At 44.4% G+C, this 13,038-nt stretch overlaps 2 protein-coding genes across 6 annotated transcripts in view; both read left to right on the top strand.

Moving 5' to 3' along the window:
* LOC143706814 (uncharacterized) overlaps positions 1 to 3,885 on the top strand; it is a 7,643-nt gene extending 3,758 nt beyond the window's left edge. Inside the window, exons 3-4 of the mRNA XM_077199161.1 lie at positions 2,109 to 3,112; positions 3,213 to 3,885. Of these exons, the coding sequence (XP_077055276.1) occupies positions 2,821 to 3,112; positions 3,213 to 3,469 (549 nt within the window). The 5' untranslated portion in view covers positions 2,109 to 2,820 and the 3' untranslated portion in view covers positions 3,470 to 3,885. The remainder of the gene's footprint in view (positions 1 to 2,108; positions 3,113 to 3,212) is intronic.
* The window catches only part of LOC143706794 (centrosomal protein of 95 kDa-like), a 256,104-nt gene that overhangs the window by 62,176 nt on the left and 180,890 nt on the right, over positions 1 to 13,038 (top strand). The gene's annotated exons all lie outside the window — the stretch shown is intronic.

Here is a 13,038-nt window from a genome sequence, read left to right as displayed (position 1 = left end):
TCTTTCTAACTAATCTTTCTTCTTTCTTTCTTTCTTTCTTTCTTTTTCTTTCTTTCTTTCTAACTAATCTTTCTTCTTTCTTTCTTTCTTTCTAACTAATCTTTCTTCTTTCTTTCTAACTAATCTTTCTTTCTTTCTTTCTTTCTTTCTTTCTTTCTTTCTTTCTTTCTTTCTTTCTTTCTTTCTTTCTTTCTTTCTTTCTTTCTTTCTTTCTTTCTTTCTTTCTTTCTTTCTTTCTTTCTTTCTTTCTTTCTTTCTTTCTTTCTTTCTTTCTTTCTTTCTTTCTTTCTTTCTTTCTTTCTTTCTTTCTTTCTTTCTTTCTTTCTTTCTTTCTTTCTTTCTTTCTTTCTTTCTTTCTTTCTTTCTTTCTTTCTTTCTTTCTTTCTTTCTTTTTCTTTCTTTCTTTCTTTCTTTCTTTCTTTTTCTTTCTTTCTTTCTTTCTTTCTTTCTTTCTTTCTTTCTTTCTAACTAATCTTTCTTTCTTTCTTTCTTTCTTTCTAACTAATCTTTCTTCTTTCTTTCTTTCTTTCTTTCTTTTTCTTTCTTTCTTTCTAACTAATCTTTCTTCTTTCTTTCTTTCTTTCTAACTAATCTTTCTTCTTTCTTTCTAACTAATCTTTCTTTCTTTCTTTCTTTCTTTCTTTCTTTCTTTCTTTCTTTCTTTCTTTCTTTCTTTCTTTCTTTCTTTCTTTCTAACTAATCTTTCTTCTTTCTTTCTTTCTTTCTTTCTAACTAATCTTTCTTCTTTCTTTCTTTCTTTCTTTCTAACTAATCTTTCTTCTTTCTTTCTTTCTAACTATTCTTTCTTCTTTCTAACTAATCTTTCTATCTCTCTTTCTTTCTTTCTCTCTTTCTTTCTAACTAATCTTTCTATCTATCTTTATTTCTTTCTAATCTTTCTTTCAATCTTTCTTTCTTTTTAGCAACCACCCAAAATACCTTAAAACACCCTAGCAACACCATAGCAACCACCCAAAATGCTCTAGAACACCCTAGCAACCACCCAGAACACCCTAGCAACCACCCAAAATACCTTAAATCACCCTAGCAACACCATAGCAACCACCCAAAATACCCTAGAACACCCTAGCAACACCATAGCAACCACCAGAACACCCTAGCAACTGCCTAGCAACCACCCAGAACACCCTAGCAACCACCCAAAATACCTTAAATCACCCTAGCAACACCATAGCAACCACCCAAAATACCCTAGAACACCCTAGCAACACCCTAGCAACCACCAGAACACCCTAGCAACTGCATAGCAACCACCCAGAACACCCTAGCAACCACCCAAAATACCTTAAATCACCCTAGCAACACCATAGCAACCACCCAAAATACCCTAGAACACCCTAGCAACACCCTAGCAACCACCAGAACACCCTAGCAACTGCCTAGCAACCACCCAGAACACCCTAGCAACCACCCAAAATACCTTAAACCACCCTAGCAACACCATAGCAACCACCCAAAATACCCTAGAACACCCTAGCAACACCCTAGCAACCACCAGAACACCCTAGCAACTGCCTAGCAACCCCAGAACACCCTAGCAACTGCCTAGCAACCACCCAGAACACCATAGCAACCACCCAAAATACCTTACAACACCTTAGCAACACCATAGCAACCACCCAGAACACCATGGCAACCATCCAAAATACCTTAAAACACCCTAGCAACACCATAGCAACCACCCAAAATACCGTAGAACACCCAAGCAACACCATAGCAACCATCCAAAACACCCTAGCTACCACCTAAAATACCTTAGCAACCGCCAGGCAACCACCCAGAACACCTTAGCAACCCACTAGAAACACCCTAGCAACTTTAAATTACTTCAAACTATACTTCAAACTTTAAACTACTTTAAACTTTAAACCATTAAAACTTTAAACTTTAAACTTTAAACTACTTTAAACTTTAAACTAATTTCATCTTCAAACTACTTTAAATTTTAAACTAATTTAAACTTTAAACTAATTTAAACTTCTTCAAACTTATTGGTCCAAACTTTCACAAGCCAACTTAAAGTTTGTCTCGACGAACTTTTTCTAGTTTATTATATTTCCCTTGTTCATGAGTTGTTTATTTTTTAGGCCTCATAGCATTCATCCTTCAGTGAGAGAGGGGATAAGAGAGCATATCTTGAGCTTCCCACGCCAACCGAACCACTAATCACGAATGAAGGGAGATGTGGAGACCTGAGCCCTGATTTAAACCTGCTCCGCATGTTCCGCCTGTACAAGGAACACAATTCAACATCCACTGCAAAGTTCTGGCTCTATAGGGACCTCTTCAAGCAGCAGAACCTCAGTTTTGGGCAGCCAAGAAGTGACACTTGTGCAAAATGTGACGCCCTGTTCTCAAAATTAACAGCTGCTACAACAGATGGAGAAAGGTTGAAGATCGCAGCCGAGAGTGAGCTTCACCACCGGAAAGCTGAAAAAGCGTACACCCAGTTGCAGGCTGACACAGAGTGGGCCAAAGCCAATGATGACTGCCATGTCATTTGTATCGACATGCAGGGGGTAGTGTTCACACCAAACCTGACACACTCCAACGTGTACTATCAACGGCAGCTGGCCAACTACAACCTCTGTATACAGGAGATGGGCATTGACGATCCTCCAACAATGTGCCTCTGGCATGAGGGCATCGCTCACAGAGGTTCCATCGAGGTGGCATGCTATCTTTTGAAGTGGGCAAAAAACATCTTTCGCTCCCCTAGTCCAGGCAAAGGAACGGAAGCTCGTCATCTATAGTGAACGATGCTGTGGGCAGAACAACAACTGGTGAGTCCTAAACCTCATGGCCCTGCTCGTATCTAGAGGGTACTTCAGTCAGATAGAGCAGAAGTTCATGGTGTCTGGTCACTCCTTCCTTCCCTGTGACCGTTCCTTTGCCACGCTGGACAAGAGGCGTAAGGTGTCCACACTCCACACCCCCAGCGATGTCGCCAAGATGATCCGTGGAGCCAGGCAGCAGCATCCATTCAAAGTAATTGAGATGAAATGTCCGGACTTCAGGCAGCTCCCTGATGCAACATTAAAGCGTCCACCTGGCTTGATAATCACATCCATGATGTGGTTGAAAGTGACAGGTAAAAAACGAAAGAGTTGGTTTTCTGAGATTAACAGTGTTGGGGATATGTGCGTGAAAGAAGAATCTTTATTGAATTTCTTGTTGAATCATGATTTTAGCTGCTGATCCATGGTGTGTCCACACAAAAGGGAGCCACAGCCTCTACGAGGGATGGAAGACCTGGCTGATCACCAAACAGAGGAAGAATCAACCAGCTCCCTTGTTCTCCACCACGTATGCTCGTGCTTATGAGGACCCTCTGCCCGTCAAGAAGGAGAAGCACCGGGATCTTATGAAAATGCTAGCCTACAAGTCCAGCGGAGGCCCAAGCATTTTATGGGACATTAGAATGCGAAGAATAGCCTGGTATGTGTAGATCATGTGCAGGGTGAGGTGGGGTATATTGTGTATATTGTGTAAAATTAATCATAATTGTAGTTGTAGCTTATCTTGTATGCCTTATCTTATGTTTTATAATAGGAATATATATAGTTATTTATTTAGTAAATGAATGAATGAATGGGGTGATTTATGAAATGTATTATAAAATGGTAAACTAGCATATGGAACCATAGCATGGAATGATGATGTATGTCTGTATTGTAAATATGTATTGTTTACAGTTATTACTGTTGTTTATTGTTTGTATGTATTGTTGATTGTATGTAAGGTTTATTGTTTGTACTGACGTTTGTTTTCTGTACTATAAGTAGGCCTATGTATTGTTCATTGTTCGTGTTTTTGTTCTGTGATTTACGTTGGCAAAAAATAAAAGAAATTGATAGAAAGAAATGCTTAATATTTTCTTTAAGGTTCTTTTACTGTATTAAAACTAAGATAAATTAATCAAATCTCCAGTGGTTTAAAGTGATGTGATGAATTGGACTTATACTGTTATTCCACATTAACTGGACATATACTGTTCTTCCACATTCTAGAAATGTAAATTACTCTAACTTTTTATTTTTAAGATTGATACTAAAAAATCTTATCTCATTAGAATTGTGAAGCTTTTGTTGTCTATCTTCAAGTCAAGAAAAAATAATAATATAATCAGAGTCCAAATTAAAAAAATGTTATTATTCAAAATTTGAAAATATGGACTTATATGGTTCTTCGTCTCAATCCCTCATTTGTCATAACTAAAAAAACATTTGAAAAGTACATTCGAAACACTTTGGAGCTTTGTTATTCATTATCTGTCATTTTTATTAGTAGTAGGCGTTTATTTCAACAACATTGTAAATATTTGTCAGACAGCATTTGTTTTACTGTTCTTTTTTTTATAATTTTTTATTGAATTTTCTTAAAATATAAATATAACAAAACATCAACCATCAATATATAAAAAATATATATATATATATATATATATATATATATATATATATATATATATATATATACAGACACAGAGAATATTACTTGCCTTACCTGATTAGAACAATGAAAAAATAAATTAAAAAATAACTAGGGAATCACTAAACCAAGAGAATTATTCTGATTTGATGATACACTCAAAATATTACACAAGCAATCCTTTTAATTTAAAGATATACAGAACAGAACAAGAATTTTAAAAAACTATAAACAAGAAGTAACCGAAATAATGTGAAGTGAAAGTAAGTGGTGTTGGGCTCACGTAACTCTCTCATTAGAATCAAAATGTTTCAACATTTGCGATGTATTTGGATGCTAAACTATTCTTTATTATATAGGCTTTGTACTTCAGAGATTTGAATGACACATCAGATCATTATATGATAACAATAATATCTTCAATTAATGATCAAGATCATCTGATATTTTCTCCAGCATTTATTGTTATGACAAATGTGTATCAAATACACAATTCAAGCAACCAGAGGAAAACAAAAGTTAAAAACTCAAGGGTCATGAGCCCAACTAAAGCAGACACAGATCCCAATCATGGTGACATCAAATTTATTTTAAAGTTTTTTACACTTTATTTAAATTAGCATATTTTACTTTCATTTTATGGTTTTTGTTTGGCGGCCGCAGCTGCCAGTCATTTGACCCTTTTTTTTACGATTTTTTTACAATGAAGGCATTTGATTGTGATTATTCAGGAAATACCTGTAAAATAACAGTGTTTTTCAGTTTATTTAATTTAGGATGTTTTACAGTTTTTTGGGGAGCTGACAGTCATTTGACCATTTTATCATTTAACTGTTTTGTTTCTGTTAAATTACAGATTATATTTGTAATTTTACATACATTTTTATGTAATTTAAGAAAACAGAAAAAATACTGTATGAAAAATACAATCAATTTTCTGTATAAAAAATGTGAATTACTGTAATTTGTCATTAATGTCACAATACCTAAAATAACAGCTGAATTTTTATTTTACAGATATTATTTGTAATTTTACAGTGTTTTGAGTATAATTTAAAATTAAAGAAAATGATCGTCAAAAAATCACAGTTATTTTCTGTAAAATTAGGATTTTTTTTTACAGTGTTCCATTGTTGTAATTAAATTGTGGCTACCTTTTAGCCTACTTAATTTTGTTAAATAATTTTTCAAATCATAAGAATGAATGAATAGGTTACAATGTTCTCACGGTTTAACTAATGGGCTACAAAGGAACGATTAATAGAAAGTGATCAACAGTTTCTTAATTCATTTTCAAAGGAACGATTTAATAAAAAGTGATACATTTCTTAATTCATGGACACTTTATTGTTCTGCATGTTATTCGCAAAGCTCTGTGTTGTACGGAAATCATTTTTTCAATGTGCATGCGTGACCTGTTGAAATGCATCAGTGAATTATTAAATGTAGTTTCAAAAGTTTTATTTTTAAATAATTTGGTCACAAAATTGACAAAGTAAATAAATCCACATGTTAGAAAAATAGGCTATATCATTGTTCCCATTCAGACCCACCGAAATATCCACCTTTTCTGTCGTTTTATTTAATTTATGGCACAATGCACACCTCGTGTAATAATCTAAAATAGAATAGAATGAGGCATTTATATAGCGCTTTCATATGTACTACTGTACACCCAAAGCACTTTGCAATCATGCCGGGATCTCTCCTCAAACTACCACCAGTGTGCAGCATCCACTTGGATGATGCGACAGTAGCCACAGTACAACGGCGCCATTGCGCTCACCACACACATAGGTGGAGAGGAGAGAGAGTGATAGAGCCAATTCAATTGATGGGGATAATTAGGAGACCATGATTGGCAAGGGCCAATGGGTGGAATGTGGCCAGGGCACCGGGGTTACACCCCTACTCTTTATGAGAAATGCCATGGGATTTTTAATGACCACAGAGAGTCAGGACCTCGGTTTTAAAATAGGAAATAGGCTACTGGCTAGTGAAATGTAAGCACATTTCATGCACTGCCGTCACTGTAATAATTCACTGTAACAGTAGTCCAATACCTGGAACAATAAGCACTAATATGATAAATAATTAGCCAAGAAAGATCAAAGATCAAATGTTATAATGCTATAATACTGTTATTATTACCATATTGTTCCGAATATAAGGCGACCCTGAATGTAAGATGACCCCCCTTTTCAAGATGTACCTTTTGGAAAAAGGCTTTTTGAAGACCAAATCTTGTCTTTTAAAGAAAAAACTTTATTTGAAAATAATTAATAATATTTAAATATATTTATCATTTTTTATCTTATTTAAGGTAAATACTGGTAAAACGTACCATCATTAATCACATTCAGAAATAAACACTTTATGGCATAGATACCATAAAAATAACCTGAAGTTCTCATTACCAGTAGATTTCACTTTGACTGATTTCTCACCTTTTTATTTACATAGACAGATGTTGGCATGTCAAAAAACACAGGTGTTTGATCAGAATTACCTGATTATCTGATCCATGGAGGGATCTGAATGTTTTTTCCTTAGGCCGATAACATAGCGCTGAAAAGACAGCAGTTTCTCCCTTTCGGAGGGCAAGCGCTAATCATCTATTACGCTGCATCAAAGTGGCCGCTTCGAGGGTGTTGGCAGGGTAGTGTGTCAGTAAGTAACCGAAATAAGAAACGATGGGCCTCTGGTGGATAAGTTCAGCTCTTTGGCGTTCCCTTTCGAGAGGTCTCTCCTATTGCGTAAGTAGCTTACGCTATGGGAAAACTCCTTTTCTCGAGAATATTGAAGTCTTTATGTAAAACGCATTGCAGCTGCACAGCTGACAGCAATGAACGAAGGCAGCTCGGTCATTGGCTGTGCTGCGGCAACTTGCTCGAACCAATGACGGGGCGACTCTGAATGCGCGACCAATGAGCGCGCTTCGCGCCCGCGCGCGTCAGAGCCCGCCAAGATGGGCGTGGCCAAGAGCTATATATTGGGCGCCCCGTCATGAGAGTTCTTTAGATTTAATCTCCTTCAGCGAACACCTTCTTCGCTGGATCCTCCGGATTATTGAAGCTTCGCCGTCGAAAAGCATACCAGCGGGATTTGCTACGAGGACGTCGGCACCTTCAGCCGCCTTCTAACGCGATCCTACTGAGCCATCCGGCGTACTGCTCACGCAAGTATTTACATCTGTTCGCTCTGCGACACTTGTAAAAGAGCAAATTTTCCAAGGCGTTGTTTCAAATGCCTTCCTGCGCGTCGTGCAGAGACCTTCTCCCGGACGGGGATCGTCACATCATCTGCGCTCGCTGCCTGGGCCGGGACCACGCAGAAGCTGCTTTGACCAAGGGCGGATGCCCCGAATGTGACGACCTGGGTCTCTCCGCACTGCGGGCTCGCCTCGCCGCTTTCGCCGTGAGCGAGCCCATCGCCGCCATCCCTCTGTTCGAGCCGCGCACTAAGAAAAAGCGCCGCTCACAGAGGCTTCCTGAACCTGAGCTCAGTGACGTCACGCCGAGCCAGTCTCCGCGTGCTTCACCGCCGCTCTTGCCTTCCCCACCGCCGGTTCAGTTCACCCAGCCGGACCCACACCCCTCTAGCAGAGCGGTGGGCCTTGTGACTTTCGGCGCGTCCGAGGACGACGGGGGAATGGATGACAGCTTGTCAATCGACGCTGCATCGGACGACTGGCCGGGCTCCACTCTCGACCCCGCCCCGTCGACGCTAGCTAGCGCGAGCGGGGGCTCCACCATGGATAGCGAGATTATCCGCGTTCTCTCTAAGGCCGTGGAAGACCTCGGGCTCGATTGGTCTTCTCCCGAAAGAACCAACCCGGAGCCGACTGGATGAGTGGTTTCTGCAGGGGCGCCAGCAGGCCCCTCGGCAAAGGCCTTCTCCCTTCTTCCCGGAAGTTCACGACGAACTCACCAAGTCGTGGAAAGCCCCCCACTCTGCGCGCCTAAAGCCTTCTTTTTCTTCCTCGCTCTCCTCTGTGGACGGCGCGAAGGAAAGAGGCTACGAGGGAACACCGCCCCTCGAGGAGGCCGTGGCCAATCATCTCTGCCCGCCCTCCACCACCGGATGGAAAGCCAAAGCTTCCCACCCCTCGAAGCCCTGCCGCACTACTTCAGCTCTCGCCGGTCGCGCCTACGCCGCCGCCGGCCAAGCTGCATCAGCGCTTCACTCTATGGCGGTACTTCAAGTGTTCCAAGCCAAGCTTCTCCGCTCTATGGACGAGTCTGGCCCCGAACCCGAAGCCTTTAAGGACCTACGCAGCGCGACTGACATAGCCCTGCGAGCCACGAAGGCCACCGCCCAGTCTATCGGCCGTGCCATGGCTAATTTGACTGTTCTCGAGCGCCATCTGTGGTTGACTCTGACTGAGATGAAGGACGCGGATAAGGCGCCATTTCTCGACGCGCCTATCTCCACCAGCGGGCTGTTTGGACCGGCGGTTAAGGGTTTCGCCGAACGCTTCACTGAGGCCCAGAATGCTTCACAAGCTATGCGGCATTTCCTGCCCAAGCGCTCCAGCTCATCGCAGAGCAGACAGAGGCCGCCGCAGCCGCAGCGGGCTAGAACAGCCCCCACCGCCGCTCAGCCCGCGCCTCAGGCTGACGCTCGACGCCGCTCGCGCTCTCACAACCGCAAGCCGCCTTCTGAGCGACGGGGTCCTCGGCCCAAGATTGTGCTGAACCCCGAGCCTCGAAAGCCGTCCTAGCCACAAGAATGAAAAGAGAGAGTGCGTGTCTCGCAAAAGCCGGACCACTCTCTCTGCAAAAGCTCAAGCATTACCCAGTCCCCTTACAGGCGGCTGGATATGTTCATACAGCAGTCAATGGGCCAGTCACAGAGCTCGCTCACCTGCAAACAAACGCCGTTTTTACGGCAACGCACAGAAAACACAAAAAGAGTCTTTTTCTGCCTGTGTCACTAAGGGTTCACATGTCCACAAGGTGTGCATTCCCAGATACTGTCAAAACAGTGCCAAATTCATTCCCAGCTCAAGCTGCGCACCCCATGAATGTAGATCACGTGCCTACGGTCATGTACGCACCACTACACACAAGCACTGTTCACACAGTTATAAATTCATCCCCAGTAAAAGCGGGAAACATTATAAAAGTGACGCGTGTGCCTACCACTGTTTATGCACCCCCACTTATAAACACTGTCCTTACAGTGTCAAACACAACCCCAGCCCAGGCTGCGAGTTTTACAGACACAGCGCGCGCTGCTGTAATCACACACGCGCCCATTCACTCAGCTGCTCAGCGCGCGCCCGCGCCTCTGAGAGCTATGAGCTCAGGCGATTCGCTGGCCGGGTCCCTGCGTCACAGCGGCCCGCCCCTAGCCTGTATTCAGCCCATATCTGTACACGCAGCGGCATGGGAAAATATTCCAGATATGCCGAAATGGGTATTGAATATAGTAAAGCACGGATACTCGCTCCAGTTCGCTCGCAGACCACCACGTTTTACGACTGTGGTCGAGACGAAAGTGAGAAAAGAGTGCTCACATGTTCTACGCACCGAGGTGCGCAAACTAATAGAAAAGGGTGCTGTGGAAACTGTTCCCCCCTCTCTGAGCGAGGCAGGTTTTTACAGCCGCTATTTTCTCGTCCCGAAAAAGGATGGCGGTCTCCGCCCCATCCTAGATCTCAGACACCTGAACAAAGCACTAATGATTCGCTCGTTCAGAATGTTAACAACCAAGCATATCCTCGCGCAAGTACGCCCAGGAGATTGGTTTCTCTCAGTGGATCTGAAAGATGCTTACTTTCACATTCCAATAGCGCCTCATCACAGGCCGTTTCTGAGATTCGCTTTCGAGGGACAGTCGTACCAGTACACAGTACTTCCGTTCGGCCTGTCCCTGGCTCCCCGTACATTCACGAAATGCATGGATGCAGCACTTTCCCCCCTAAGGCGAAGGGGAGTGCGAATACTGAATTATCTCGACGATTGGCTGATTCTAGCACAATCAGAGAGTCAGTTAATAACACACAGATCTTGGATTATCAGCCATTTAGAATGCCTGGGTCTAAGAATCAATTTTGCAAAAAGCATACTATCTCCCAGCCAGAGGATTTCTTTCCTGGGAATAGTTCTAGACTCGATGCAAATGACAGCGCGTCTCTCATCAGAGCGCGCGCTCACCATCCGGCGCCTTGCAACATCATTCAGGGCGGGCGCGCTCGCCCCCGTCAAGCGGTTTCAGAGGATGCTCGGTCTCATGGCCTCAGCATCGGCCGTACTCCAGCTAGGATTGTTGCATATGCGCCCTCTCCAACGCTGGCTCAAGAGCCGCGTCCCTACTCACGCGTGGCGTTCGGGCCACCTTTTAATCAGAGCGAACCACGGCTGTATAAAAGCCCTGACGCACTGGAAAGCCGCCGACTGGTACCAGTCAGGCGTGAGTCTGGGTGTGAACACAAGGAGAAAGATGATAACGACAGATGCCTCCAAAATAGGTTGGGGGGCCCTTTACGAGGGCAGGCCTGTCTCCGGCTTTTGGTCAAACCCGGAGAAGCGCCTACACATAAACTGTCTGGAAATGAAAGCGGTCGCTTTGGCTCTCAGAGCCCTGCTCCCACAGCTGAGAAACGAACACGTCTTGGTCCGAACGGACAACATGACGGTAGTATCGTACATAAATCGCCAGGGTGGACTCAGGTCGAGCTCCATGCATTCAATGGCCAGGAGACTCATTTTATGGTCCCAGCACAACTTGCGCTCGCTGAGAGCAGCGCATGTGCCAGGTGCCCTGAACCAGGGGGCGGACATGCTATCCAGAGACAAAATTCTCCCAGGAGAATGGGCTCTCAACCCGCTGACGATTCACTGGTTATGGAAAACCTTTGGCAAAGCGGAGATCGACCTCTTCGCCTCCAAGGAGAACGCGCACTGCCCTCTTTTCTTCACGAAAAGCATGGATGCGCTCGCCCAGAGCTGGCCGAGCCGTCCCTTATATGCCTTTCCCCCGATCGCGATGCTACCGCAGGTCATCAGTCGGGTCAGAGAGGAGAAAGACGCAGTGCTGCTGATAGCCCCACTCTGGAAGAACCAAACATGGTTTCCAGATCTGATGCAAATGCAATCTGCACCACGGCCGATTCCACTGAGGCCAGACCTCCTCAGTCAGGCCAACGGGATGATATTTCATCCCCGCCCCGATCTGTGGGCCCTTCATGCATGGCCCCTCAACGGGTTCCCAGGAACCTCACGAGCGGAGCACTAAAAACCATCGCTGAGGCGCGGGCGCCCTCCACGAGACGCTTATATGCCCAGAAATGGAAAGTGTTCAGTGTCTGGTGTAATGCCAAGGGCCTGAACCCTGAAACATGCGAGATTACGAACGTACTCGCTTTTCTACAAGGGCTTCTGGAGGCGGGCCGCGCCCCCTCCACGCTCAAAGTATATGTGGCGGCCATCACAGCATCACACGACCCTGTAATGGAACGTCCATTGGGAAGAAACGACCTAATTATTCGTTTCCTAAGGGGCGCTAGGAGGATGAACCCTTCACGCCCCCCCTCAGTGCCGATCTGGGACCTAGCTACTGTCCTAGACGCTCTTAAAGGGCCTCCGTTCGAACCACTCCGAACCGTGCACCTTAAACAGCTCTCGCTCAAGACTGCGCTCTTGCTGGCACTCGCCTCGGTCAAGAGAGTGGGCGACCTGCACGCGCTTTCGACAAGCGCTGCCTGCCTAGAATTCGGACCTAACGACTGCAGGGTCGTCCTTAGACCGAAACATGGGTATATTCCTAAAGTGCTCACCACTCCCTTCAGAGCACAGGTTATCTCCCTAACTGCGCTATCGTCCCCAGCAGACGAACACGACGCTAATCTACTCTGCCCCGTTAGGGCTCTCAGAGTGTATTTGGAGCGTTCTGCCCTATTCAGACAGACAGAACAACTGTTTGTATGCTTTGGCGGCCGTACGAAAGGTTCCGCCGTTTCAAAGCAGAGAATCTCTCACTGGATAGTTGAAGCTATAGCGCTGGCTTATGAAGCTAAGGGACTTCAATGCCCCTGGGGAGTCAAAGCACACTCCACCAGGAGTGTGGCTTCTTCCTGGGCATGGTCGAGCGGGATACCGATCGAGGATATTTGTGCGGCGGCAGGCTGGGCCTCACCGTCCACATTTATCAGGTTCTACAACCTACAGGTCCCGACACTGCATTCCAATGTACTATCAGCATGATGCTAGTTGAACTACGAGTTCGTATCTAGATTATGTATGTGCTTGTGTCACACTGAGCGCCTTCTAGCCGCTCTGTATTCTTTCCCACATATAAAGCTCGCCTCTGCCGGCTAGTTGGATGATAACTTTGCTTTTTTAGCTCAGGCACCTGCCTCTGGCTATCATAAGGCGAAGTTCAGCACGCACGGCGTTTTGCATGGTGTTCCCATAGCGTAAGCTACTTACGCAATAGGAGAGACCTCTCGAAAGGGAACGACTCGGTTACTAACGTAACCTCGGTTCCCTGAGAGGAGGGAACGAGTATTGCGTAAGCTGCCGTGCTTGTGCTTGGTTAGTTCGCTTCAGTCGTTTTAACCTAAAGAACTCTCATGACGGG

Source organism: Siphateles boraxobius, unplaced genomic scaffold, assembly GCF_051911475.1.
Source record: "Siphateles boraxobius isolate OS27281-9 unplaced genomic scaffold, OSU_SipBor_1 41, whole genome shotgun sequence".
NCBI lineage: Eukaryota > Metazoa > Chordata > Actinopteri > Cypriniformes > Leuciscidae > Siphateles > Siphateles boraxobius.
This window is presented reverse-complemented; position numbering and strand designations above follow the sequence as displayed.